General features: G+C 40.0%; 1 protein-coding gene across 3 annotated transcripts in view; it reads right to left on the reverse strand.

Annotated features, from left to right (window-relative positions):
- The window catches only part of LOC135090824 (C-signal-like), a 141,584-nt gene that overhangs the window by 86,612 nt on the left and 27,232 nt on the right, over nucleotides 1-27,740 (reverse strand). For all 3 annotated transcript variants that reach the window (XM_063987904.1, XM_063987903.1, XM_063987906.1), the window contains exon 2: nucleotides 20,372-20,507. In XM_063987904.1, coding sequence (XP_063843974.1) covers nucleotides 20,372-20,503 — 132 coding nt within the window. In that variant the 5' untranslated portion in view covers nucleotides 20,504-20,507. The remainder of the gene's footprint in view (nucleotides 1-20,371; nucleotides 20,508-27,740) is intronic.

Here is a 27,740-nt window from a genome sequence, read left to right on the forward strand (position 1 = left end):
CTTGGTACATCCTTGGAGCTGTTGCGATGCACCCAGTTAGCTGGGCTGTGTGTATGTGTGAGTGTGTGTGTGTGTGTGTGTGTGTGTGTGTGTGTGTGTGTGTGTTTATGTAGGAGGGACACTGGTCAAGGGCAACAAAAACACAATAAAAAAAAAAAAAAACCCACTGAGATGCTAGTCCCCAAAGAGTGTCAGAAACAGTAGTCAAAATTTGAAGGGTAAGCGTCTTGAAACCTCCCTCTTGAAGGAATTCAAGTCATAGGAAGGTGGAAATACAGAAGCAGGCAGGGAGTTCCAGAGTTTACCAGAGAAAGGGATGAATCTCTGAGAATACTGGTTAACTCTTGCAATAAATAGAGAGGTGGACAGAATAGGAGTGAGAAAGAAGAAAGTCTTGTGCAGCAAGGCCACAGGAGGAGAGGAGGCATGCAGCTAGCAAGATCAGAAGAGCAGTAGAAGACAGCTAAAGATGCACACTGCGGCAATGAGAGAGAGGCTGAAGACAGTCAGTTAGAGGAGAGGAGTTGATGAGACAAAAAGCTCTTGATTCCACTCTGTCTAAAAGAGTGGTATGAATGGACCCCCCTCAGACAAGTGAAGCATACTCCATACATGGACAAATAAGGCTCTTGTACAGAGTTAGCAGGTGAGGGGGTGAGAAAAACTGGTGGAGATGTCTCAGAGCACCTAACTTCACTGAAATTGTTTTAGCTAGAGATGAGATGTGAACTTTATAGTTTAGATTATAACAAAAGGACAGACCAACGATGTTTAATATAGAAGAGGGGGACAGTTGAGTGTTAATGGAGAAGAGGGGATAGTTGTCTGGAAGGTTATGACAAGTTGATAGATGGAGGAATTGAATTTTTGAGGCATTGAACAATACCAAGTTTGCTCTGACCCAATCAGAAATTTTAGAGAGATCAGAAGTCAGGCATTCTGTGGCTTCCCTGCATGAACTGTTTAGTTCCTGACAGGTCAGACATCTATGAAAAGATGTGGAAAGTGCTGGATGGTATCATCAGCATAGGAGTGGACAGGACAAGAAGTTTGGTTTAGAAGATCATTGATGAATAATAGGAAGAGAGTGAGTGACAGGACAGAAACCTGAGGAACACCATTGTTAATAGATTTAGGAAAAGAACAGTGACCATCTAACACAGCAGCAATACAATGGTCACAAAGGACACTTGAGATGAAGTTACAGAGAGAAGGAGAGAAGCCATTAGAGGATAGTTGGGAAATCAAAACTTTGTGCCAGACTCTATCAAAACTTTGATATGTCTAAGACAACAGCAAAAGTTTCACCAAAATCTCTAAAAAAAAAAAGATGACCAAGACTCAGTAAGGAAAGCCAGAAGATCAACAGTAGAGGGGCCTTGATGGAACCCATACTGGCAATCAGATAAAAGATGGTGAAGTAATAGATGTTTAAGAATCTTGCTATTGAGGATTCAAAAACTTTAGATAGGCAGGAAATTAAAGCAACAGGACAGTAGTTTGAAGAATTAGAACAGTCACCCTTTTTAGGAACAATCTGAATGTAGGTAAACTTCCAGCAAGAAGGAAAGGTATATGTTGACAGACAGTTGAAAGAAAATGACTGGGCAAGGTGTGAGCATGGAGGCACAGTTTTGGAGAACAACAGGAGGGACCTCATCAGGTCCATAAGCCTTCCAAGGGTTTAGGCCAACAAGGGTATGGAAAACATTATTGCAAAGAATTTTAATAGGTAGCAAGAAGTAGTCAGAGGGTGGAGGAGAGGGAGGAACAAGGCCTGAATTGTCCAAGGTAGAGTATTTAGCAAAGGTTTGAGCTTTGAGCAAAGAGTTCAGCTTTAGAGAGAGATGTGATAGCAGTGATGCCATCTGGTTGAAATAAAGGCGGGAAAGAAGAAGCAAAGTGATTGGAGATGTTTTTGGCTAGATGCCAGAAGTCACAAGGAGAGTTAGATCTTGAAAGATTTTGACACTTTCTATTAATGAAAGAGTTTTTGGCTAATTGGAGAACAGACTTAGCATGGTTCCAGGCAAAAATATAAGGTTCATGAGATTCTGGTGATTGAAGGTTCAAGTACCTTTTGTGTGCCACCTTTCTATCATGTATAGCATGAGAACCAAGGTTTGGAAGATTTTGGTTGAGAAAAAGAGTGAGGAACGTACCCCTCCATGCTAGACACTATCACCTCTGTTATGCGCTTGAGACACAGACAGGTCTCTGACACAGAAACAGTAGTCATTCCAAGGAAAATCAGCATACCTCCTCAGGTCCCCCAACTAGCAGGGGCAAAATGCCAGGGTCACTGGAGCAATAGGACAAGATCGGAGGGACCCAATGGAGAAGAGAGGGTAAGAACATAAGCAGAAGGATTAGAGGTTAGTAAAAGGTCAAGAATGTTGGCTCCAAGATGGTCAGAAATACAAGTAGAGTGTTGTACCAATTGCTCTAGGTCATGGAGGATAGCAGTCAGGAATACAAGTAGAGTGTTGCACCAATTGCTCTAGGTCATGGAGGATAGTAAAGTTGAAGACTAGTTCACCAGGATGGTCAGTGAAGGGAGAGGAATGCCAAAGCTGGTGGTGAACATTGAAGTCTCCAAGAATGGAGATCTCCACAAAAGGGAAGCAAATCAGAATGTGCTCCACTTTGGAAGTTAATTAAAGAATTTCTTATAGTCAGAAGAAATAGGTGAGAGGCATACAGCACATATAAATTTAATTTGAGAGTGAGTCTTTAGTTGTAGCCAGATGGTGGAAAACTTGGAAGATTTAAGAGCATGGGCACAAGAGCAGGTTAAGTTGTTGCACACGTAAACACAACATCCAGTGTTGGATTGAAAATGAGGATAGAGAAAGTAGGAGGGAACAGAAAAGGGGCTACTGTCAGTTGTCTAGGACACCTGTGTTTCAGTGAGGAAAATAAGATGAGGTTTAGTAGAGGAGAGATGGTGTTCTACAAAATGAAAATCAGATCTAAGACCATGAATGTTGCAGAAATTAATGAAGAAAAAGGTGAGGGGAGTGTCAAGACACTTAGGGTCGATATCAGAAGAGCAGTTCGACCTGGGAACATTCGTAGAGTCCCCAGATGGGGACTCCAAGGCTGGTGTAGGAGTTGCAATGATAATTTTCAATTTTGAGTGAAGGGTGTGTGTGTAATTAGATGCTTGTAGTTTTGTGTGAAGGAAGAGAGTTGTCTTTAGAGGGCAGGCTGTGACTGCTCCCTTGTGGTGTGTGTGTGTGTGTGTGTGTGTGTGTGTGTGTGTGTGTGTGTGTGTGTGTGTGTGTGTGTGTATTTACCTAGTTTTTACCTAGTTGTGGGAGGGGAGTAATCTCATAGTATCACATCTCTATATCTATCTAGTCTGATCTTAAAAGCACTGATAGTTTTGGCATTTACAATGTCTTCATCAAGTTCATTCCATTTGTTCACACTTCTGTGAGGAAAACTGTAATTATTAATGTCTCTTCTACTGTTAACTTTCTTCAACTTCTTATTGTGTCCCCTTGTACTCTGTGCCTAAATTTATAAAACCTTCTTTGTTCACATTTTCCATACCATCTATAGAATGGTAAATTTCTAACATTCTTAATCTCTCTTCTTAGGTCAATTTACTCAACTCCAGAACCATCTTAGTGACAGCACTTTGTACTCTTTTTAATTTTATAATATTTATCTTTATATGAGGAGACCACACCACTGCCACATATTCCAATCTTGGTCTTATCATAGAAATCAATAACTTTTTTATCATTTCTTTATCCAAATATGAGAATGCCATTCTAACTCTTTTTAACAAATTCATCATCTCTCCAGTAATTTTATTAATGTGCCTGTCAGGAGTCAAATTTTTAGTAACTGTTACTCCCAAATCCACTTCCTTTTGACTTCTTTAACTTCACACTTCCCATCTCATAATGATATTGTATTCTTTTCTTACTCTTGCCAGACTCCATTACTTTACATTTACTTAAACTGAATTCCATTTGCCAAGATTTACTTCATCTATTTATCTTATTTAAATCATCTAGCAGTACCATGCAGTAATTTATATTTTCTACCCTCATCAGCTTAGCATCATCCACAAATAAGTTCATAGAACTATCTATTTCTTCATTTATGTCATTCACATGTGTTACAAACATTATCATTCCCAACACTGGTCCCTGCAGGACACCACTAGTTACTTTCAGCCAAGGTGAATTTTGGTTTTGTATTATAGTTCTCATCTATTATCCAGATAATCATCCATCCACTCCAGCAGTCTTCCTCTAATTTTTCCATATTTGTTTATCATCCATAACAATCTTTGGTGTGGTACTTTGTCAAATCCCTTCTTCAAGTCCAAGTAGACACCATCCATCCATCCATCTCTCTCCTGCACAATACTAACTACCCTTGAATAAAAGCACAATAAATTCATGGAACATGATCTTCCCCTCATAAAATCCAAATTGACAATTTACTAAAACTTTATCTCTTTCCAAAAGTGTTCCATCTGTCTTTCCTTTATTGTTCTTCTACATAATTTTACTTCGGCAAATCACTTTTCTGCTGAAGTACGCTTTCCCATGAGATACGCTACGTCACCCCATGCCGGCAGTTGCTGCAGTGATCCCAAGCCGTTCAGACGTTTGTCCTGGCTCTCTTGTTTGGGGTAACCTTTTTTGTTTCCTGTTTCCCGGGACAAGTTTCTGGTCACACGGGTTCCAGTGGCCGTCTCTACCCGTTATCCATCTGTGGAGCGGGTTGGTGCCTTTATTTCGCCCAGTTAAGTGTTATTCTGCTGGGTTGCAGGGGGCAAGTAGCAGGCCTGCCATCATGGAGGAGACTGTGGATGAAGCCTCCCTGAGGGGACTCAGGGCTTCTGGCACCGAGAATCGTTCCTCTTACGGAGGAAGCTCAAGTAATTCTGCAAGAACTACGCACAGGAGCTCTTCTTCACACCGAGAGAGCTCTAACAGAAAGTGTTATTCTTCCGGGAGGGGTGATCGTGGGCAGGAATGCCCGCCCTCGGGGGAACAAAGGCGTGAGCTGTTGTCACCTCCTCAAGCTCCCTGTACTTCAAGGGACGATGCTAACGCCCCTCCATGGGCAGTGATGTTTGAGGCTATTACTGAGCTACGTGGAGAAATCCAAAAATTGAAGAGGGATAAGGTTAAGTCTGCCTATGATAGGCAGCAAGGCATGTTGGATGCCGGGTCCCCCCAGGAGGGGAGAAGGCGCGGCAGGGTGGCGCCCATAACATTAACAACACAGCCTCACACCGCCACGAACGGGTGGTAGGACGTCCCCTCTCTGTACAGTCGGGACTCACGGACTCCACAGCCGGTTTTTCTGTTTTTGATGATGGCAATGATGATGATGAAGACAGTGAAATTCACGATGAGCCAAGTATTGGCAGCGTACTCATGCACAGTGCTAAAACATACGGGCCTTTGGACGACATTTCAGTAGATATGGAGATGCCTGTGGCTGATATGGTGAATTACTTGTTTGACCACGGCATGCGTGAAGAAGAATACAAGCAGATTGTGGAGGACGAGGCTACCAAGAGGCCCGGCAATTGCCCTGCATTAACCCCTGTCATTTGCAACACCCAGATATTTGATGCTCTCAAGGTTGAGGAAAAAAAGACTGATTCTCATATGAGAGAGGCGAGTAATGACATTCTGATGGCTGCCACTATCGTCATAAAGTCGCTCACTACTCTAGACAAAACTGCACAAGATGAGGGTCACGCAGGGGTTGCCCAGGAAGTAGGTATGCTAAATGGAGCTCTTGCATTACTTGGGAACGCCAACTACCATAATAACTTGGCCAGGCGATTCATCATCAAGCAGGAAATCAATCCCAAATACACTCACTTGTGCTCAGATAAGGTACCCATGACGCGGTATTTATTTGGTGACGATGTCTCGCAGTCAGCAAGACAAATTGAGGAGTCTGAAAAGCTCAGGAACAAGATCGCGCCGAAGAAACCTTTCCCAACATGGAAATCGGCAGCTGGCAGGTTTGGTGGAACAAGACCGAGAGGCTTCTTTGGGAGAATGCCTTACAGGGGCTTCTCGTCCCGATTCCATCCTTACAGGCCCCGCAGGGGTGGCCTCACAAGGCAGTCCTTCTCCAGGCAGGACACTGAGCCAAAAAACGCCTGGGGTCAGGGAAACAATCCCCGGCAATACCTCAGGTAAGCCACAAATTTGAAGCAGGTAGATGGCATAAGTTTGTGCATGAATGGCATAAGATCACGAGTGATCCATTTATTTTATTATTGCAAACTGTCATCTTGATATTGATGTAGCCAACATTTAACATTTATTTCATGATGAAATGGAATATGTGTTTTCCATTGAAGAACAAAAAATTTTATCTCAATGTACTTGTTTCTAGCATCAATATATTCCTCCCATCTGCTCTCAGTTTTCCTCTTCTTCCATCTATTCCAAGCATTTGATTTATGATTTCTAGCCTCTTTGCATTTTGTATTGACCCATTCTTTACCCTTTCTACATCTCGCTCCTCCTTTAGGTACAAATTTCTCCACAGCAGAATTATATATCCTTATAAATTCATCCCATTTTTCCCAAACATCTTCTGCATCTTCAAAGTCTTTTCAGTCCACAGCAACAAAATACTTTCTTAATTTTTCAAAGTCAGTTTTACTATATTAAAATCTTACCTTATAATTTTCATCAGTGATTACATTTAATTTTTTCAAATTAAATTCCATCAACACATTACTTTTACCTAGAGGGCTATCATAGTGTATAATTTCAATAATTACCATGTCCTTGGTAAACACTAGATCGAAGTCTTGATGGTTTTATCTCTTCCACTAAATCTGGTATCACAATCAATCCATTGAGTCATCAAGTTTTCCACTGCCCAGTTCAATAGTCTATTACTCCACGAGCTCTCACTTCTAGTAGTTGTCAATGTCTTCCAATTTATCTCCTTACAATTAAAATCACCAACAATAACTACATCACTACTTTCCATCATTATCTTTTCAAGACCTTTTAGCACATCTACCAATATCTCTTCATGCTCTTCTTTTTTTGCCAAGCACTGGTCATACACTCCTAAATAATTGATTATCCTTCCATTTGCACTTCTAATCATCACTTGTAGAATTTTCAGACTTGTCTTCACTTTTTATTACCTTGTGTTATCTTGTTAATACGTTTTTCTGGTGATAAATTCTCTGAGGAAATCACTCCCAGATCTTTTTCTCTTGTTGTCTTATTTATTGTTTCATTTCCCATCTTATAGTTATAGCTCTGTTACTTTTTCCAATCTCCATATTTTTACACTTACTAGAGTTAAATTCCATTTGCCATCTGTTGCTTCATTCCCCAACCTTGTCTATATCTCTTTGTAATTCTTCACAATCTTCTGTTCCCTTCACTTTTCTCATAAGTTTTTGCATCGTCAGCAAAAAGACTCACATAGCTGGATACATTCTCCACCATATCATTTATATACACCACAAACATTATTGGCGCCAACACTGACCCTTGGGGGACCCCACTTAATACTGGGCTCCAGACTGATGTCTGGTCCCTAACTACTGTTCGCCTCTCTGTTTTTAAGAAAATTGTCCATCCATTTCAGCATTTTTCCATTTACACCACCTATCTTTTCCAGCTTCCACAGCAGTCTATTATGTGGCACTTTACAAAACACTTTTCTTAAATCTAGATAAATACAGTCTGCCCAACCATCTCTCTCCTGTATGATATCTATCACTCTTGAATAATAACATAATAAATTTGTGACACAAGATCTCCATTTTATAAAGCCAAATTGACAAGCTGTGAGAATGTCCTTATCTTCTAAAAACTTGGTCCATTTGTTCCTTATTATCCTTTCACATATTTTTGCAAACACACTCATCAACGAAACTGGTCTATAATTTAGTGGGTCTTGTGTTTCTCCTCCTTTAAATATGGGTACAATGTTTGCCCCTTTCCAATCCTGTGGAACTATTCCTTCATTAATAGAGGTTTATATGATAGTATGTAATTCATCATTAAGCTGGTTACTGCATTCTTTTATTACCCATCCCATCCATCCGGTCCTGTGGCCTTCTTCACATCTAACATTTTGATGATTTCATCAATTTCCTCTTTTGTTACTTGAAGTTCCTCTATTTTTCCATTTTCAGGTGTGCACAATGGCCTTATAAATTCCTTTTCCTTTGTAAAAAATTCATTAAAGCTCTTATTCATCACTTCTGCCATCTCTTACGTGTCTTCATAAACCACTCCATATACCATTAGCTTTCCTATACTCTGCTTTTCAGTTTACCATTCATATATCTATAGAAGAGTTTGGGCTCTTATTTATACCTGTCTATTATATCTTTTTCAAACTATCTTTGTTCATCCCTCAGGATCTTCATGTAATCATTTCTTGTTTGTTTGAAATTATTCCATAGGTTAATTCTTTTACTTTTCCTCCATTTTTTTCTATGTATCCTCTTTTGTCCTTCTTTCTGCTTTACATCTTTTATTAAACTGATCTTTTTTTTACCAGCTATTACTGTCTGCTTTTTAGGCACAAACTTTTTTTTCACCTTCTTTATATACTTTAAGAAATTCATCCCACTTCTCTTGGTCCCCTGTAGCCTTATGGAATCTATCCCATCTCTCCTCTTGAAAAAACTTCAAGTTATCTGCCTTACAGTAGTTTAATCTCCCAGCATGATGTTCTTCATTCCTTTGATTTTCTATTTCCTCATTTATATTGAATTCTATGGTAGCATGGTCACTTTTGGCTAATGGACACCCTATGTGAACATTCTCAATTCCTTCTGATTCCTTACTAAATAACAGATCTAGTCTTGTTTCTCCATCTTTTCCAAATCTTGTATCTCCTTTTATCCATTGAGTTAATATATTATCTATTGTCAGGTGTAATAATTTATTTCCCCAAGATGATTCTGTTCCCTCTGTGTACCACTGTTCCTAACACACCTCCTTACAGTTAAAGTCTCCCATCATGATCAATTTATCACCACTTAGCACTTTCTCTGTCCAGTTCATTGTGTGTTTTATCATAATTTCATATTATTCATTTGACCAGGCAATGGTTTTTGGTGGTATGTACATCACTATGTATTGCCTCTTTTTGCCTTGTGTATTTTCCACTCCAATTTTTATTGCCTCAACTAATCCTTTGCTATATTCTATTTCAACCACCTTTAAGCTTTTCTTAACTAGAAACATCACTCCTCCTCCTTCCTTATATGTTCTACTTCTTTTCCATAAATTATACTGATTTTGCCCAATGTTCTTTACCTCTAGCTCATCATATAATTTTATTTATGTGAGGGCCATTATATATCGACTTTTCTGATTTAAATAAACATTTATTCCTGAGATAAGTCTGTTAATGTTAGTGTAAGCTACCTTCAAAATGTCCTTTTTTCTCCTTAGCTTGTTTCCCTGTTCTCCCTCCTGTTCAGGTACCACTTCCTCACTTTCATGTCCAACACCCTCTAACAGAATATCTCCTGCTCTTCCAATCTCTCTTCATTTTTTGCCTTTACTTCTTCCCTCATTTTAATCAGCTCTTTTCTTTCCTTTTCACTTAAGTCTCTTCTCAGCCATATGTTTTTTTGTTACCTCATCTTTAGCTAATCTCCAGATCCCTGCCAGAACCTCCTCAGCTTCCTTCTGTGATTTAAATCTTATTCTTATGTGTTTGTGTCCTTCACCAGCAAATTTCCCAACTCTATGATATTCTTCCACTTCATCAATCAGACATCTTCCCTCCTCTTGTACCTTTCCCACCATTTTGTTTACTATCTCTTTCAGCTCTTTCTGTCTTACTGCTTTGTTGATTTCCTTAATTTCCTTAACCCCAAAGACAATTATACATTTCTTTTTGTCAACTCTCTCTTTTACAAGAGATTCATTTGTCTTGATAATATTTACCACCTTTTGTGTTATTTTGGCCTCATTTAATTGTTGTTCTATTATTTTCTCAAAGTTTACTGCCTCTCCCTGTGTGTGTGTGTGTGTGTGTGTGTGTGTGTGTGTGTGTGTGTGTGTGTGTGTGAGAGAGAGAGAGAGAGAGAGAGAGAGAGAGAGAGAGAGAGAGAGAGAGAGAGAGAGAGAGAGAGAGAGAGAGAGAGAGAGAGAGAGAGAGAGAGAGAGAGAGAGAGAGAGAGAGGGAGAGAGAGATTATTTTTAAAGAACTGACTCAATCTTGTAATATCTTGTCTATTATTTCACTTTATTATCCTTCACAATATAGCGTACTTATTCACTGCTAAATGAATAAGGATTACAGTGTTAAAGGAGATATATCCAATTTGTCTTTACTCAGTCCAAGACTTGAACCAAGGAACTTTTGGGTGTAAACTGAGCATGCTAACTCTTACACCACCATGCTGTTTTAAATATAAAATTTTTATTCTTATTTATATTTGCATACTATGGGAAGCTGATGATGTGAGCAGTTAGATTCCATTTTAATGGCTTGCACAGCGATTTCTCATACAACAAAACACATAACTAAAGGCAAAAAAGGGGTGTCAGTAACCCTTGTGAAAGATAAATTTTCAAGTTAAAACATATAACACCAAAGCTAAAATATATAATACCAAACACAACATACGGAAAACATTTTATTATATTAAACATATAACACATGCATAACACTCACCAATGCATAATTAATAGAGAGGGAATTCATAGGAGGTAGGGGACAGGGGAGGGTGCACAGCTCTCTTCTAGTACTCACAAATTTGTGCCTGCATATTTTGAATCATCATATATCACCATACATCCCAGATGTGTTAGCAGGAGGATGCAAGAAGGCATGCATTTTAAACTTTGTAATTTTACTTACCTCTGACCGAAGCTTGTATCACCAGATTTTTGCCCTCGTATAAAGAAAATAGTTCCTAATTTACTCATCTTGTATCATCAGTTTCTTGCATATTGGATGTTCTTATAATGGGGCATCCCTATACTTGCACCACCACTTCCATTAATAATGCATTCCAATGATCTTTTGCTCTTTTTTGGGAAATGTGTACATCTTTATTTGCTATTCTCTTATTATTTTTTTTATGTAATCTCAAAGATAAAGTTGGGCTTTCTTGCTAAAATGTCTTCTTCCCACAAATTAGTAGACCATATTCAAGTCTCCTAATTACTGTCTTTACTCCAGCTTGGGTAACTGTAATTTCCCTAACCTCCTCATAATTTGAACTTTGAAAATTTGGTGAATATCTTGTTGCTGTTAACAGTTTCTTCAAATTTGGATTCAACTTTAATGTGGGCCTTATAAATGATATGATAATTTTCCTAATCATCTATCAAGTTACATATGTAAAAGTTATCCTACTATTTGCTAATCATGCATACATATTTCTCACTCTTCATTTATGATCCCCTGATATTTGTTTAGTATATCCTTATTTCTTTCCTTTCTTACTTATTTTAATATTTCAAGGCCTAATATGTACCAGTAATCAGGCCTTACATTACTTTATCCAAATCTAATCACAATTTTTGTTTGCATTATCTACTACTTACTGTTCCAGCCATTTAATTTCACAAAAGCTTCCTGCTAGTACTTGTGTAGTGCCAGGACGTAATATTAAGCTAACATAAGTAATATTAGATTAACATAAGTAGAATTAGTGCCAAGACGTAATATTAAGCTAACATAAGTAATATTAGTTAATATAAGTAGAATTTAGTTAGTATAAGAATTATTGGTAAGATTTAGTCGTTATTATATCATGCATACATCCCCGAGACATGCAGACACAGACAACATGTTGGCGCCCATGGGAAATAGGTGATCAATTTTCTTTATGAATAAAGGTATTATTTTCATACAAGGTATTAGCTTGTGGCTAGAATTTTTCACCTTGTTACTCAGAAGAACAAATACACCAGGTCATGATATGAGTAAAATAATGTAAATGTTTATTATACGGTTGAAACAAATCATTTGTGAATTACCTCGAGGAAGAATCTGAAAACTACAGAGGTTCATAGCGTGGGGGACACCGGCCTGATTCCCGCTTAGAGAGATCTTGGCAACAAAAATCTAATAAAAAAAATGCCCACTTAAATGCCAGTCCCATAAAAGGGTCAAAGCAGTGGTCAAAAATTGCTGAATAAGTGTCTTGAAACCTCCCTCTTGAAGGAATTCAAGTCATAGGAAGGTGGAAATACAGAAGCAGGCAGGGAGTTCCAGAGTTTACCAGAGAAAGGGATGAATGATTGAGAATTCTGGTTAACTCTTGCATTAGAGAGGTGGACAGAATAGGGATGAGAGAAAGAAGAAAGTCTTGTGCAGCGAGGCCACGGGAGGGGAGGAGGCATGCAGTTAGCAAGATCAGAAGAGCAGTTAGCATGAAAATAGCCGTAGAAGACAGCTAGATATGCAACATTGCGGCGGTGAGAGAGAGGCTGAAGACAGTCAGTTAGAGGAGAGGAGTTGATGAGACGAAAAGCTTTTGATTCCACCCTGTCTAGAGGAGCAGTATGAGTGGAACCGCCCCAGACATGTGAAGACATGTCTGGGGCCCAGACATGTGAACCACCTCCATACATGGATGGATAAGGCCCTTGTACAGTGTTAGCAGCTGGGGGGGGAGAGAAAAACTGGCAGAGACATCTCAGAACGCCTAACTTCATAAAAGGTGTTTTAGCTAGAGATGAGATGTGAAGTTTCCAGTTCAGATTATAAGTAAAGGGCAGACCGAGGATGTTCAGTGTAGAAGAGGGGGACAGTTGAGTGTCATTGAAGAAGAGGGGATAGTTGTCTGGAAGGTTGTGTTGAGTTGATAGATGGAGGAATTGAGTTTTTGAGGCATTGAACAATACCAAGTTTGCTCTGCCACAATCAGAAATTTTAGAAAGATCAGAAGTCAAGCGTTCTGTGGCTTCCCTGCGTGATATGTTTACCTCCTGAAGGGTTGGACGTCTATGAAAAGACATGGAAAAGTGCAGGGTGGTATCATCAGCGTAGGAGTGGATAGGACAAGAAGTTTGGTTTAGAATATCATTAATGAATAATAAGAAGAGAGTGGGTGACAGGACAGAACCCTGAGAAACACCACTGTTAATATATTTAGGAGAAGAACAGTGACCGTCTACCACAGCAGCAAAAGAACGGTCAGAAAGGAAACTTGAGATGAAGTTACAGAGAGAAGGTTAGAAACCGTAGGAGGGTAGTTTGGAAATCAAAGCTTTGTGCCAGACTCTATCAAAAGCTTTTGATATGTCCAAGGCAACAGCAAAAGTTTCATCCAAATCTCTAAAAGAGGATGACCAAGACTCAGTAAGGAAAGCCAGATCACTAGTAGAGCAGCCTTGACGGAACTCATACTGGCGATCAGATAGAAGGTTGTGAAGTGATAGATGTTTGAGAATCTTCCTGTTGAGGATAGATTCAAAAACTTTCGATAGGCAGGAAATTAAAGCAATGGGACGGTAGTTTGAGGGATTAGAACAGTCACCCTTATTAGGAACAGGTTGAATGTAGGCAAACTTCCAGCATGAAGGAAAAGTAGATGTTGACAGACAGAGCTGAAAGAGTTTGACTAGGCAAGGTGCAAGCATGGAGGCACAGTTTTGCAGAACAATTGGAGGGACCCCATCAGGTCCATCAGCCTTCTGAGGGTTTAGGCCAGCGAGGGCATGGAAAACATCACTGCAAAGAATTTTAATATGTGGCATGAAGTACTCAGAGGGTGGAGGAGAGGGAGGAACAAGCCCAGAATTCTCCAAGGTAGAGTTTTTTGCAAAGGTTTGAGCGAAGAGTTCAGCTTTAGAAATAGATGTGGTAGCAATGGTGCCATCTGGTTGAAATAGAGGAGGGAAAGAAGAAGAAGCAAAGTTATTGGAGATATTTTTGGCTAGATGCCAGAAATCACAAGGGGAGTTAGATCTTGAAAGGTTTTGTCATTTTCTGTTAATGAAGGAGTTTTTGGCTAGTTGGAGAACAGACTTGGCATGGTTCTAGGCAGAAATATAAAGTACATGAGATTCTGGTAATGGAAGGCTTAAATACCTTTTGTGGGCTACCTCTCCATCATGTATAGCACGAGAACAAGCTGTGTTAAACCAAGGTTTACAAGGTTTAGGACAAGAAAAAGAGTGAGGAATGTACGCCTCCATGCCAGACACTATCACCTCTGTTATGCGCTCAGCACACAAAGACGGGTCTCTGACACGGAAGCAGTAGTCATTCCAAGGAAAATCAGCAAAATACCTCCTCAGGTCCCCCCAACTAGCAGAGGCAAAATGCCAGAGGCACCTTCGCTTAGGGGGATCCTGAGGAGAGATTGGAGCGATAGGACAAGATAAAGATATGAGATTGTGATCGGAGGATCCCAACGGAGAAGAAAGGGTGACAGCATAAGCAGAAGGATTAGAGGTCAGGAAAAGGTCAAGAATGTTGGGTGTATCTCCAAGACGGTCAGGAATATGAGTAGGGTGTTGCACCAATTGCTCTAGGTCAATGAAAGGTAGATGAAAAGTTAAATACATCTCTGATGGACCTAGATTGAAGTTTTTTACAGGGATGCAAATGCGTGTGTGAGAAGAGATAGATAAGAGTTTTGCTGTGGGATGAAAAGGCTCACTCTCTTAAAAGGTAAAATGCTGCTATGGACAGACTGAGTTCAGATAAGGCACTTCTTGATGAAGGAGAATAGATTTATTGTTTTTAGCCTGAGGATGCCAGCAGAGAGGCAAAATGTAGCAAAAAAATAAAGTTGAAGAAAACTTCAGAGTTTCTCTGAAAAAAAAAAAAAAAAAAAAAAATATATATATATATATATATATATATATATATATATATATATATATATATATATATATATATATATATATATATATATATATATATATATATATATATATATATATATATATATATATATATATATATATATATAATATATATATATACACACTTTGTTGCACAGTAAATGCCTAAGGAAGTTGTAGATCACTTGCTGCTTCCAAAGCCATAATGCAAAAGGCTAACATTCCCTAAACACTATTATTATTATTATTCAGTGGCCTATGATCTACATCATGGGTTCCCAGACCAAGGGTTGGGACCCCAGTGGGGTCAGAATGCTCCTTATTAAGGAGTCATAAACAGGTTATGGGGTCAGTGAGGTACCCCACAGGGTCTGGAGATGTGAAACATCTAACCCGGGGTTATGAGACCATGCCAAATTCAGTGGTGTATAGTACTTTCATTGAGAAAAATAATAGATTAAATAGTAAATAATAATTGTTTCAGCCCATAAATAATTAAAAATATTACTCTATGATTACAGGTATGCATTATTATTAAGGTATTTATTTGACATTATTATTATCCATTTTCTAACAAAAGGCAATTATGAAATTACATTTGCATAATTGGTAATAGTACCCAGCTTGTACCTGTGGGTTGAGGCTTAACGTGTTTCATAGGTTGTCAGTTTTACTTGCATAATAAGTGCTTAGCTATATGACTGACACTGTAGCTTTGCTGATTGCTCAGACTGTGCTCTGGGCTTTTGAGTGACAGGTTCATGTTGTTAGTGTGGTGTTTTTTTTTATGGTATATTGTACTGGTTTTTAATTGAGGGTAAAATACATGGTGTCAAATAAACGAAACAATAATAATAATAATAATAATAATAATAATAACAGTAGGGTTAAAATAGCATCATGTTTGTAATTGCAAAATTTGAGAATTTCATTTATGATTACAGTCATACCTTGTGATTTGAATGTCCTTCAATTTGAACAACTCCCAATTTGAAGAAGGTTGCTAAACAAATTGTCCTCCAATTCGAATGCAATCCTCCATTTCGAACACAAGCGACACCACTTGGTCCCTCTCCTCCTCCCCCTTCCTTTCCCTCCTCCCTTCTTTGCCCCTCTCTCCCACCCCTCCCCATATCCTTCCTCCCTCTATCTTCCCACCCACTCTCTCTCTCTCTCTCTTTCTCTCTCTCTCTCTCTCTCTCTCTCTCTCTCTCTCTCTCTCCATGTAATTTACTCTCCTTCCCTGTATATCCCTTCTTCCTATTGTTCATTCTCTCTCCCTTCCTCTTTCATCTGGTCTCAAACCTCACTCCCTGGCACCTTCCCTCCCACATATCTGTCAGAGATAAGGGACAAGGGAGTGATATTTCACCCCCCTACCTATTTCATTCTGTCATTTTTGCTTCACCCCCTTCTCACTCTTTCTCACTCAAAGAATTCCATTTTCATTCTCTAACAGTCTCATTATATTTAGCAATTCTCAGGATTGTTCTTACTTTCACAGAGAGAGAGAGAGAGAGAGAGAGAGAGAGAGAGAGAGAGAGAGAGAGAGAGAGAGAGAGAGAGAGAGAGAGAGAGAGAGAGAGAGAGAGAGAGAGAGAATTTTAGTTCAAAATAAAAACTGTTTACACTACAACAACTGTTTTCAAGACTGAAGATGGCAGGAACTATCGATGACTCACCATTTTGAGGTTGGTATTTATTTACAATGGTATTTTGTGTAAAAAAAATAAATAAATAAATAAATATTTTAAGATCATTGTTTTTGTATCTAACATATAGGTCAGGAGTTCTCCAACTTTTGCAAGCTGGTCTCCCCTAAAGCTGGTACAAAGCAGTTGGGACTTCCCCTATTCCCTGTGCCACCCACTCCCCAACTATGCCACCATGGATAGATAAATAGATATATAGCTGCAACTCCTTTGTACTAATAGCCAGAGTTGATGATTTTCCATTTTTTTTTCCTTTTCCATCCCCTGCTCCCGACCCACCCACCCCTGGAGAATGTTCATGCCCCCAAGGATAAGAACCACTGGCATAGGATAATCCACTTTTTTGTCTTTTTAAGGATGAGTCAAATACCATCTAATATGCCTAAATATACAATACTTCATGTTTTCTTTTACTGCATTTTTTGTATAATTTAAGTTATTTTCATTCAATTCTATGTTTAGGACACAATATAAAATTCATAAAAATGAGAGAAAAAAAATGGGGTTTTGGGACCTAGAACATATTGTAGTGAAAGCAGCCATCAACACTTCCTGCCTGCTGTTTCATCATGTGGGAGCAAGTCTCCCGCCATCCTTGATTGCGTGATGGGCCCCCAGCTGCTCATTGGCTACGGAAGTCACGTGGCCAAGAAGAAGACGTGTTGGCAGCTCAGCAGCCCCTAGTAGCCGAGCAGCAGCTGTGTGGAATCACTGGGCACTGCAAACAGTTGAAGGGGCCAGTGGAGGCCAGGATCAAGGTTGGCGGAACGGAGAAGCACCTACCCATCTACACGGCTGATGTGGGCAAGAACTTACTGGGCCTTGATTACCTCCAGCAGAGCAAAGCGGTGCTACACTTCGAAGAAATGACCATGGAGGTCGGGGGCAACGTGGTGCCACTGCAGGAGGGCTGCGACGACGCATGGGAGTGTGAGGTTTCAGTTGAAACCCACAAGACCCACACCGCGCCATTACCCAAAGCCAGCCACCACTGCCGCTTAAGCAGGGAGCTGGAGGGGGAAGGCTCAGTAAACCCGGAGGATGTGCATGGTGGCGTGGCTAACCTCTCCTTTGAGATGTGAATGAGGCCAGTTGGTGAGGCGCTGGGTGTGTATGAGGATGTGCAGAAGGCTGGGGGCCCGGAAGATCACTTCGAGGACACGCAGAAGAGCAGCACTGGTGTTCCACCTCATCTGCAGGATTTATTGCAGTGAACCTCGGTATGCCTGTCAGAGGAGCAGGCTAATGAGGTGAAGGAAGTGCTAACTCATTATGCGGATGTTTTCTCGAAGGGTGATCATGACCTAGGCCGGACCACCCTGGTAAAGCACCATATTCACATAGGGGACAGCAGACCAATCAAGCTGCCTCCCCAGAGGATCAAGCCGGCTCAGAGGATTGAGGTAGAAAAGGCCGTGGAGGAACTGCTTGCGCAGGGTGTAATAGAAAAATCATGTAGCCCATGGAGTGCCGCTGTAGTGCTAGTTAAGAAGAAAGACGGGTCCACAAGGTGTTGAGTGGATTACCGGGGACTTAACACAGTGACGACGAAGGACTCTTACCCGTTACCGAGAGTAGACGACATGCTAGATGCTCTCACAGGGGCCCAGTGGTTCTCCACCTTAGACTTGAAGTCCGGGTATCATCAGGTGGAGATGACCGAGGAGGATAAGGAAAAGATGACCTTCTCATATGGGCAGGGACTATTCCAGTTCAAGGTAATGAGTTTTGGACTGGTGAATGCCCCGGCTACCTTTGAGCGTTTGATGGAGCATGTGTTGGACAGACTGTTATGGAAAAGTGCCCTGGTATACTTGGATGTGTTAGTGTATGCTAACTCATTCATATGGGCTCTAGAGAGGCTGAAAACAGTGCTGGACAGGTTCAGGGCAGCTAATCTGAAACTAAGCCTGAAAAAGTGCTGCCTCTTCCAGAGGGAAGTGCCGTTTCTCAGGCACATAGTTTAGTGAAGGAGATCAAGTCTGGCTGCATAACCCACGACGAAAGAAGAGATCCTGGGAGAGAGCGACCCTATCATGATGGAGGAAAACGAAGAAGTAGAAGATCTGTGTCCCTTGGGCTGGGCACTGGCAGTCAGACATCGGGCCAGTGGTAGGGATGCCTAGGTGAGAGCGACACCCTCCAGTGTGGAGTAAGGAATATGTTTAGTTTGTTTGCCTACAAAATGAAAGTTTTAGTTTGTTTAGTACCAGAATTTAAAGTTTTTAGTTTGATTTTGAATATGTCATATTTATTTTTCCCATGCTGTAGAGTGTAAGGAGTTGGGGAGCGAGGACGCTCAGTCTTTTCACAGGAGGGGGTAGTGTAGTGACAGCAGCCATTACTGCCTCCTGCCTGCTGTTTCATCATGTGGGAGCAAGTCTTCTGCCATCCCTGATTGCGTGATGGGCCCCCCAGCTGCTGACTGGCCACGGAAGTCACGTGGTCAAGAGCTGGATCTTGATTGGAAGTGGCATGAAGGGCAGAGAGGGGACACGGCAGGCAGGAGACAAAGGCCAGCAACAGCAGGCAGTAAGGCACTTGCAGCAGCAGCGTGTGGACCTGCGCTCCGATTTCAGTCGCCCAAAAGTTTTGTAAGTGGTTCGTGCTCCTTCAAGAACTCTTTCGAGAGTCAGCAAGTGATCCGGAAGGGGAGGCGCAAACTCGCAATAGGAGTCTGTACACGGGTAACAGACAATACATGGAAATTGAAAAGACAGTGTTTACTTAACTGGCCTGGCTGGGAACAAAGGATGGCAGGCGGGTGAGGGCGAGGACACCAGGAACGAGGCCAGATGGCGAGGTGATTCATGCAGAAAAAGAGGTGAGTTACGGGTCACTCTGCCATTGGAGGTATGGCTGTCACCACCATCCTCACACGACGAACCGGGCTGGCCAGGGTACAGAAGGCCAGGGAGTAACAAGACCGAGGACCAAGGTCGGGCTGGCCAGAGTACCGAGGGCCAGGGAGCAATGAGGCCGAGAACAAAGATGGGTTTCGTTACAATATGAATTTTCTTCTACAGTACTTTGAGTGGGATAAATTGCTTCCCAATATGAACATTCCCAATTCAAATAGCCCAAAAGAACCAATTCAGTTTCAATCTGAGGTACCACTGTACCCTTTTTCTAGTAAAAAAAATTTAAATGTTTTCTGTGTTTTCCTTTACATAAATACCATCATATGACCTAAAAGTCACACTAGTGCTGTAAATGTAGATGTAAACAAACATTTGGGATATATATATATATATATATATATATATATATATATATATATATATATATATATATATATATATATATATATATATATATATATAAGTTCAGATTGTCTTTTCATTTGACTATTACAAACTTCTCAAGTTTTCTTCTTTCTTCTTATTTCACAAATTATTTTTTACTAGTTTATTCTTATTTTTTTTAAGTTGACTTTACATTTATTCCATGCTTCTTTTTTTTTTCTATTAAGCTTGTTCACATTTAACAGTGAAACATTTTTTTTTTCCACCTTTTTATCAGTCCATTACAAAGGAATGAACAGTTCTAATAATTGTTGGTATGCTCTAGAGAAGTAGTTGTATTTCTGGTGCAAAAACAGTCACTAAGTGTGTATTTACGTAGCTGTATTTACCTAGTTGTGGTTTACAGGAGGGGAGTAATCTCATAGTATCCCATCTCTATATCTATCCAGTTTGGTCTTAAAGGCATGGACAGTTATGGCATGTGTGTGTGTGTGTGTGTGTGTGTGTGTGTGTGTGTGTGTGTGTGTGTGTGTGTGTGTGTGTGTGTGTGTGTGTGTGTGTGTGTGTGTGTGTGTGTGTGTCTGGATATTTTCACATTAGTTACCTGAGCAGCTTCAGGATTCCTACAGGTGGCAATAATGACATCTGGAGGTGTGATGTGTTGAGCCAGTTGCCTCACCATCTCCAGGCCCAGGCCTCGACTGCTGCCCGTCACCAACACAGTGCGTGCCACCATGGAGCTAATAAAACAATAAAAGAACATTTTCCTTATCAACTCTCTTATACATAATATAATTTTCATCTTTCAGAGCCTTATTATAAAGAGTAATTTTTTTTTTTTTTACCATGAAACACTCAACCCACATCTAAAAATCAAGAACACATTACTCTATATATATATATATATATATATATATATATATATATATATATATATATATATATATATATATATATATATATATATATATATATATATATACGAGGTGTGTCATTAAAGTTCCAGGACTGGTGTCCTAAAAGATGAATTTCAAACCCAAGCCACAAACCACCATATTTCCCCTTCAAAGTAATCCTTCTGGAGTATACAACTGCGCTCCCAACCCTCTACAGTCACTAATCTTTTTCTTACGTGCTTTTAAAATCATGTCCTCTGTTGCAGGTCGTTTAACAATGAGCGCTGAACAGCGAACAAACTTGAAGTTTTTGGTGCAGTTGGGGAAAACGCCGTCAGAAGCACTGGGTATGCTGCAAAAAGTGTACGGGGATGAGACAATGTCACGCTCACGTGTTTTTGAGTGGTGCAAGAGGTTCAAAGAGGGCCGGGAGGACGTGGAAGATGACCCCAGGAGTGGAAGACCCTCAACGAGCAGGAATGAGGCCAATGTTGAGCGTGTCAAGCAGATGGTGCGTGACGATCGTCGGTTGACTGTTCGAAAGATCGCAGATGAGCTTGGCATGAACCACAACAGCGTGTGGAAGATTATCACTGAAGATCTGGGCATGCGGAAAGTCTGTGCGAAGATGGTGCCGAGACTCCTGAACGATGACCAGAAGGGACGACGCATGCAGGTGTGTCAGGACATCCTCGAGCGTCTGGAAACTGAACCAGACTTGCTCAGGAGAGTCATCACCGGCGATGAGTCCTGGGTATTTGAGTACGACCCGGAGACCAAACGCCAGAGCCTTCAATGGAAGAGTCCGGCGTCGCCACGGCCGAAGAAAGCAAGGCAGTCCAGGTCCAGCTTCAAGGTCATGTTGATCGCTTTCTTCGATGTGAGGGGCATCGTCCACTGCGAGTTCTTGCCACAGGGCCAGACAGTCAACCAACATGTGTACAAAGAAGTACTGCGGCGTCTGCTTCGTGCAGTGCGCGAGAAGAGGCGGGAGTTGTGGCAGGGCAACTCGTGGCTGCTTCACCACGACAATGCGCCTGCTCACAATGCCCTGAGCATCAGAGAGTTCTTGGCCAAGAAGAACATCGCCGTGCTGGAGCAACCGCCCTACTCACCTGACCTCGCTCCGTGCGACTTCTTCCTCTTCCCCAAGCTCAAGGAGGTCATGAAGGGGACCCGTTTTGATGATGCGGACGACATCAAAAAGGCCGTGACGACGGAGCTGAGGAGCATCCCGCAAGAATCCTTCCAGCAGTGCATGCAAGCCTGGCAGAGAAGGATGGACAAGTGCATGCGGTGCCAGGGGGATTACTTCGAAGGAGATAACCTATAGTTTGTAGCCTGGATGTGAAATAAAACTTGTGTGGCACCAGTCCTGGAACTTTAATGACACACCTCGTATGCAGTGGAACCTCAGTTCTCAAACTTAATTTGTTCCTGAATGCCTTTCGAAATCCTAATGTTTGAAAACCGAAACTATTTTCCCCATAGGAATCAATGTAAAATTGATTAATCTATTCCCAAACACCAGTTTACAGTCTTAGCAGCTTATGACAGACACTCCCACAACCAAGATGGCTGCTTCACATCTTCAGCTCACAAATTATTTATCCAGAAAGGATGTAATGAATGAACTTGGTGACAAAGAACTCATCAGAAGATACTGTTTAGACCAATCTAGTGAGGGAAACCGAGAGGAACAACCCACTTACCGCCAAAACGGAGGTGATCATAACACTTAGACATCTTGCTGCTGGGAAAAGCTACTGGAAAAATGCAGTTATGTTTGCAGTAGTGATGGCATTGAGGGTCTCCTCCAAGTATATAAAAATGAAGTAGATATGTATAGAAACTATAAATCAGTAATAAACAGCAGCTTATGCTGTGTCTTTTAATATTTGAAATTAAGTAACTTTGTTCTAGAACTAAATTATGGTACTGCAACCAAAACAATATGGAGTTCAAAATTTTGTTTGAAAACCGATTTGTTCGAAAAGGGAAGCATTCAGTAACTGAAGTTCCAGTGCATATAAATTCACTTCCTCTGGAATACCTTTAAATTGCACATATACAACAATGAAAGTACTCAGGTGAGTTGCACTTGCAGAACAATACTATATTAAGCCACCCTTACTGCAACTCTCACCCACTACCATGAGAGCAAGGTGAGGCTTCTCAATAAGGTCAGTGCCCTGCAGAGTTTGCCTCCTGCAGGCTTAGTGTCTTGCATCATATTTAGGTTATATTTAGATTTATTTAGTGACTGAAAATAAATATTTACCAGAAAAAAAATAAATAATTAGTTTAAAAAAATAAAACTGCCCATAAATATCAATTATGTCAGTGGCATTCCCCCAAAAAAATTTAATGATGGTGGATTATTTACATAATGCTAACCTATTAATTTTGAGACACTTTATTTCTGGACAAAATATAATGCTTTATCATTTAAAGTTTTAAGTTGAAAACCACAAAACATAACTTTTCTAAAATGTTTAAAATCAATTCACAAATGCAGCTGAAATTTTATATCCCAGCAAAACATCACACACTGCTTAGAAATAATGAGTGCTTTGTCAGGGTAAGCTAATAAGATAACAAACAGAGTATAAAACAATCATAACACTGGAAGAAAGGGGAAGAAAAAAAGTTGAATGAATTAATAAAATTAATCTAAACCTAATCTAACTTTTCTATGAATTTGCAAGCCCTGATTTGAATCTGTGCTAGAGCACATAGCACACAGTTCCTACAGCTGTTCATCTTCACTTTGGACTGGCTGTTAAATAGGTACCTGGGAAAATCTCATGAAAGTAGTAAGCTCTGAAAACCCAGATGTAACACTGGCCCTGTGCCCCAGGGTAAGGGATATCATCCACCATTTGTTCAAAGATCAATGAGACAAAGTGTCAGGGTCATGTGCAGCAATAAATGTACACCCACCTTTACATTTTAACCCTGCAGAGTTACTATGCCCTGTGCGTCAACTAAAAACAATACTATATTCGATGTTCATCTTGTCCTTTGTAGGTGCCATACTGAAACTGAGGGCTGGGCAGTAAGCCAGAGTCTGTCAGACCACATGATAGCTACAATTCCAATTGAACTCTGATGCTGAAGTTGTGATATCATGCTTTCCTTTAAAAACAATAATTTATAACAACCTGACAAAGTGACCATGTTAGCCACACAATTTGCAAAGCCAATAGTGGTTTCTTCATTTTGTACTATGCACAGGAGTTTGGGATTAATGTGGCGACGGTTTCAGCTATAAGTGTAGTACATCTGCACTGTACTAGAGTATGTCATACCCATGTAGCATCCTGGCCTGATGCAGGCCCAACACCATGCCCTGGAGCACATGCAAAATCATGTAATATTCAGAATAATGCAGGACAAGTCAGTATGGCAATTACCACACCATCTTGTTGACCTTTGACACTAAGTCTTTACAAAAGATGTTCTGCAACACCTTTCAGTTTTGGAAAGGGTTTGCTACAGTCCAGCAAGCACAGGACAATGTTGCTGCCTGATACAAGCTGTTTGGTGCTGCATCTCCCAATACTAACAATCAACTGTGCTATATGTGGTTACCAAACAACAGTTACATGTTATAATGAATATACACTACACCATACATTTTTATTACGTTTATTTATTTATTTTTTTTTGTCAATACATAGTTCTCTTTTTAAAACTTGTTTTTAATCAGTTTCTCTCTTTTGACTTTTAATAAGTGAGGTAATTTCATGTTTTTTTTTTTATTGTAAGCAAGCCATCGTCATCTTAAAGTCAAGTTTTGTAGCTTCCTTGGCAAAATAAACCATATATTATTATTGCTATTCATAAACTCCTTTATTCCTTGACTGGACATTCAGCCTAAAACTGCATGGAGTGCTGCTCTAAGAACTTGTAGACACAAACATTTGCTTTACTTTTTATCAAAGCAGTACAGCATGATACAGACATCATACATGTACTCCTGCTTTGAACTTAAAATGCTGTGTTACTATAGTCTTATCATTTTGAATTGACCATTTGGGCGCTGTCATTTTCGGGGATTCTTCAGCCTGCAATGCTGCCACACTTACACCAAGACATGCCTCATGTCAGGTGCTTCCTACCTCAAAATTAGTGTTGTAGTATATATATATATATATATATATATATATATATATATATATATATATATATATATATATATATATATATATATATATATATATATATATATATATATATATATATATATATATATATATAGTGATGGCAAGTGATGGCTAAAAATGGCAAGTTAGTGTAATATATGTTTTTTTTTAATATTTGCATTCTTTCTTTTTTGCAAACACCAGAATACTTGGCAACGTTTCCTTGAAGCGTTGTCACTTTTCCATGGGTGGACTGAGTGAGGTCACACAGTCAGACTGACCAAGTTAATCCATAGGTCACTTCCTCTCACGCCGCCAGCCAGGATGGAAGCTACCTCTCCTGCTCGTTCTCATCATCTCCACAGCCAAGAAAAGAGCATATCTACTCTGTAAATAAGTATTTTTTGGAAGAAAAAGCTAATAGGAGGCCATTACTTGATCCCTCAAGAGCTGTTGCCCAAACAGCGAAAGCCACCAGTTAGAAGAATTTGTTCATCTGCCAATGACACAAAGGCCACCAGCACATCCTGTGTTCTCCTCACCAACAAAGAACCGCCCTGCAATCATAACCAACGCTGATCACTTTGACAAACATGTGGTGAGGACAATTTTGGAATTTTACACAAGAAAGGAGATCCCAACACTACACAAAGTAAAGGAAGAATTGAAGGAAAGTATTTCCTTCAAAGGATGCACTGAATCTCTACAAAAGATTCTCAAAGAGATTGGACTCAGATATGGACAAAAAGTCACAACTAAAAAATAGAAATATAATATCATAGTTTAAAGGAAATATCATATCTAAAAGGAAACCTATCACATTTAAACAAAATTCACAATGGAGAGAGAGAGAGAGAGAGAGAGAGAGAGAGAGAGAGAGAGAGAGAGAGAGAGAGAGAGAGAGAGAGGAGGGGGGAAGGGGAGCAAAGTTATCAGTGACACATGGGCTCTAATCTGATAACAGGCCCAGTATAAGGTTTGGCAGGACTGCAGGTTGGGGAATCCCTGGAAATGACAACACCCAAATGCTCAATTCAAAATGGTCAGACCATATTTACTGTCTTCAATCATTTTCTACAGGTTTCTTGATATATAATGTATACTATGTATAATGTTGCTTATATTGATAATGTTTGGCTTGTATCTATATTATTTGTTGAATTGTTACTTTAGCAGTTTTCAGCTTGTATTTATATTATGTTGTTAAATTGTCACTTTATCAGTTTTCATCTTTTGTCCACAGTTTTGCCCTTAGTTTTCTACCAAGCCACTCACTTAGCAAGAGTTGCAGCATATACAGTAGGGTACGTGACAACAAACATGATTAGTTCCAAAGTAGTGTTTACACTACTACATTTGAGATAACACAACAAATATATACAGTACCCTCACAAGTTTCACACCTAGTCCTAAATTCTTACCACCCTGAGTTTTGCATTGCTTTCACATTTACCTACTGTCGGCGTCACACATATACATACAGTAAATTCCGCCTAAGTTTCTCTCTCTCTCTCTCTCTCTCTCTCTCTCTCTCTCTCTCTCTCTCTCTCTCTCTCTCTGAAAGTAAGAACAATCCTCAGGATTTCTCAACAGAATGAGATTGATTGAGAATGAAAATGGAATTAAGCATGAGTGAGAAAGGATGAAGCAAAATTTATATAAAATGAATGAGGATAAAAGAGAGAGCAAGGTAACACTCCTTTATCCTTTATCTCTGATAGGTAAGGGGAAAGGAAGTGACAGGGAGGGATGTTTAAGACAAGACAAAAGAAGGGAGAGGAAAGGAAAAAAGGGATATATATATATATATATATATATATATATATATATATATATATATATATATATATATATATATATATACACATACACAGAGGATCTCCAAGTTACGAGGTAGCAAGTTGTGAATAATCAGAGGTACAAACAGTCTATTCACAAAATGGAATTGTGCTTTCGTTACTGTTTCCTTTGCTAACCAAAACCAAATTTGGCACTATGTACCATATTTACCTAGTAAGCCACTTTGGCACTACCCATGCAGTGCAGTAGCATACCGATCCCAGCTCCCCAGGACACAGGCCCTATAGCAGTTTATTTTGAGATGCTAGTTTAAAATTTAAGGCCCTATAGCAGTTTATTTTGAGACACTAGTTTAAAATTTTAATCTAATTTAAAAAACTTATCGCACTGCACCAAAGTGAGTCTGGCTTGAGATTCCATGGCCTATAGACCTCTGCCAGTCACCCTCTGAGAGGCACAGAGATGAGAGGGTTGAGCTGCATGGTGCAGAAAGCCTGCTTCATTATTTTAAGTCCACAAATAGGCAAACATACTTATTTTATGCTTTCAGGCAGCTATCTCAATAAATTACATGAATAAAGCTGTCTATAAACTGAGGAAGAGAGAGGGAGAAAGGAAAAATTATGCATGAGAGAGAGAGAGAGAGAGAGAGAGAGAGAGAGAGAGAGAGAGAGAGAGAGAGAGAGAGAGAGAGAGAGAGAGAGAGAGAGAGAGAGAGAGAGAGAGAGAGAGAGAGAGAGAGAGAGAGAGAGAGAGAGAGAGAGAGAGAGAGAGAGAGAGATGAAAAAGAAAATAATATTACAAGTTGAACTGTGAAGATAGAAGAAAAAAATGTTTATACAATAAACCCTCCTTATACTAGACTAACAGGGGCAAAGCCACTGACATTAAAAGTGAAAATCCGATAAAAGCAGCGGTGAGTGGGTCAGGAGCACCACGACTTCTAATATGTGCTGGTGCGAGACTGAGGCAGAAGCAGTGTGTGGGTGCCAGGGTTGCACTGCCACCCACCCCAAATTATTACATACCAATGTGAAAACTGACATTTTTCTATACATTATGGTATAGTGTATGGTAGACAATGTAAGGCAGATAGCAGATAAACACTAAATCATAACAGAAATACCAT

The sequence above is a fragment of the Scylla paramamosain genome, chromosome 36, assembly GCF_035594125.1.
Source record: "Scylla paramamosain isolate STU-SP2022 chromosome 36, ASM3559412v1, whole genome shotgun sequence".
Taxonomy (NCBI): Eukaryota; Metazoa; Arthropoda; class Malacostraca; order Decapoda; family Portunidae; genus Scylla; species Scylla paramamosain.